Here is a 2,461-nt window from a genome sequence, read left to right as displayed (position 1 = left end):
GCAGGAGAAGCACTTTAGCAGCATCTAGAACAGCAGCCTGTAAGTACATTTAAGATTTGTTTCAGTTGTTGTGTATGGTTTGAGGACTTGTTTCCAGCTGTTTGTGTAAAGTTGTAGGACATTTAAACTTGCTTTCAGTTGTGTATAATACTAGAAGTTGTTTAGCCACTGTTTCCTTGGTTACTATAAGAGCTTGTGTAGCGAACGCAGACGCGGTTTCGCGTCGTCCGCCTCAGTTTCGGCCCTTGTTTTGACTCTCGAGGCGTGTCCAGCTGAATTCAATCAGCTAGTGCTTTGGGTTATATAAACAACTAGTTCACCGCGGCAGCGGTCGTGGCAGCCTCGTGTGAAGACCGCCTCGTGTGAAGACCGCCTCGTGTGAAGACCGACGAGTGTAAAGACCATCGACTCTACCTGCGCGACTCAACCGAGCAAAGACACCGACAAAGCACTTGAGTACTTTACTGTATTGTTTTACTTTACACCTATTTTTTGTTGTCAGTGCACTTTTATTATGTGTTTTCTAATTCCTGTTGTTACTAACACTCGCAAAACACGGGAGGTACGCTGCAGGCGTAATCCTCACAACCTTCGTTCAATACATGTATCTACTATTTCACAACTCTCTCTCTCCGTGGGCCTCTGGAACTGTCAATCAGCTGTTAACAAGGCTGATTTTATTACCTCCATAGCTACATATTCTGACTATAATCTCATGGCTCTAACTGAGACCTGGTTGAGGCCGGAGGACACTGCTACACATGCTACTCTTTCTGCTAATTTCTCTTTTTCCCACACTCCTCGTCAGACAGGGAGAGGGGGTGGGACTGGACTACTAATTTCCAAAGAATGGAAATTTACTCTGATACCGTCCCTGCCAACAATCAGCTCCTTTGAATTCCATGCAGTCACCATTATCCACCCCTTCTACATAAATGTGGTTGTCATCTACCGCCCACCAGGTAAATTAGGTCACTTCATAGATGAACTGGATGTTCTTCTCTCATCTTTTTCTAATTTTGCCACTCCCTTATTGGTGCTAGGTGACTTCAACATTTACGTTGACAAACCGCAAGCTGCAGACTTTCAGACTTTGCTTGCCTCTTTTGACCTAAAAAGAGCACCTACTTCTGCTACCCACAAATCAGGTAATCAGCTAGACCTTATTTACACACGACACTGCTTCACTGATCAAACAATAGTAACTCCACTACAAATATCTGATCATTTCCTTCTGTCTCTCAACATCCACATTACTCCTGAGCCGCCACACACTCCAACACTGGTTACCTTTCGCAGAAACCTACGATCTCTCTCACCCAATAGACTATCCACCATTGTTTCAGACTCTCTTCCTCCATCTCGCAAACTCACTGCACTTGATTCGAACAGTGCCACTAATACACTCTGCTCCACACTAGCATCATGTCTAGACCGATTATGTCCTCTTGCATCCAGGCCAGCCCGTGCCAGTCCTCCTGCACCCTGGCTCTCGGATGCTCTCCGTGAGCATCGCTCAAAACTTCGGGCTGCTGAGAGAATTTGGCGGAAAACTAAAAATCCTGCACATCTCTTAACATACCAAACTCTTCTGTCCTCTTTCTCAGCTGAGGTTACTTCTGCAAAGCAGACGTATTACCGTCTGAAAATCAACAATGCCACTAATCCTCGCCTACTTTTTAAAACATTTTCCTCCCTCCTCTATCCTCCTCCTCCACCCGCATCCTCCACACTTACTACTGATGACTTTGCTACATTCTTCTGCACCAAAACTGCAAAAATCAGTGCTCAATTTGCTGCACCTACAACAAACACGCAAGATACAACACCAACACCACACACACTCACCTCTTTTTCTCAGCTCTCTGAGTCTGAGGTGTCCAAACTTGTGCTATCTAGCCATGCAACCACCTGTCCACTCGATCCCATTCCCTCTCATCTCTTGCAAGCCATCTCTCCATAGTGTTCAATCAAGTCCTGGACTTTCTTACTCAAAACAATCTCATGGACAACAAGCAATCCGGCTTTAAGAAAGGTCACTCAACTGAGACTGCCCTGCTCTCGGTCGTGGAGGATCTCAGACTGGCTAAAGCAGACTCTAAATCATCAGTCCTCATTTTGCTGGACTTGTCAGCTGCTTTTGACACTGTCAACCACCAGATCCTGCTATCTACGCTTGAGTCACTGGGCGTTGCGGGCACTGTTATACAATGGTTCAGATCTTACCTCTCTGACAGGTCATTCAGGGTGTCTTGGAGGGGAGAGGTGTCCAACCTACAGCATCTAAACACTGGGGTACCTCAAGGCTCTGTTCTTGGGCCACTTCTCTTCTCCATCTACACATCATCTCTAGGACCAGTCATCCAGAGACATGGATTCTCCTACCACTGCTATGCTGATGACACCCAGCTATACCTCTCTTTTCATCCTGATGATCCCTCGGTTCCAGCTCGTATCTCAG

At 46.1% G+C, this 2,461-nt stretch overlaps 1 protein-coding gene across 1 annotated transcript; it reads left to right on the top strand.

Annotated features, from left to right (window-relative positions):
* Positions 1–514: 514 nt before the first annotated feature.
* LOC141379047 (uncharacterized) lies at positions 515–1,963 on the top strand. Its single transcript, XM_073931609.1, has one exon. The coding sequence runs from the start codon at positions 515–517 to the stop codon at positions 1,961–1,963; it is 1,449 nt and encodes a 482-aa protein (XP_073787710.1).
* Positions 1,964–2,461: the final 498 nt, after the last annotated feature.

This window comes from Danio rerio, chromosome 19, assembly GCF_049306965.1.
Source record: "Danio rerio strain Tuebingen ecotype United States chromosome 19, GRCz12tu, whole genome shotgun sequence".
Taxonomy (NCBI): Eukaryota; Metazoa; Chordata; class Actinopteri; order Cypriniformes; family Danionidae; genus Danio; species Danio rerio.
The sequence above is the reverse complement of the archived record's forward strand: the minus strand, read 5'-3'. Positions and strand labels throughout refer to the sequence as shown.

Coding starts and splice junctions, on each gene's coding strand:
- LOC141379047 (XM_073931609.1), top strand. CDS start 515: ATGTGTTTTCTAATTCCTGTTGTTACTAACACTCGCAAAACACGGGAG.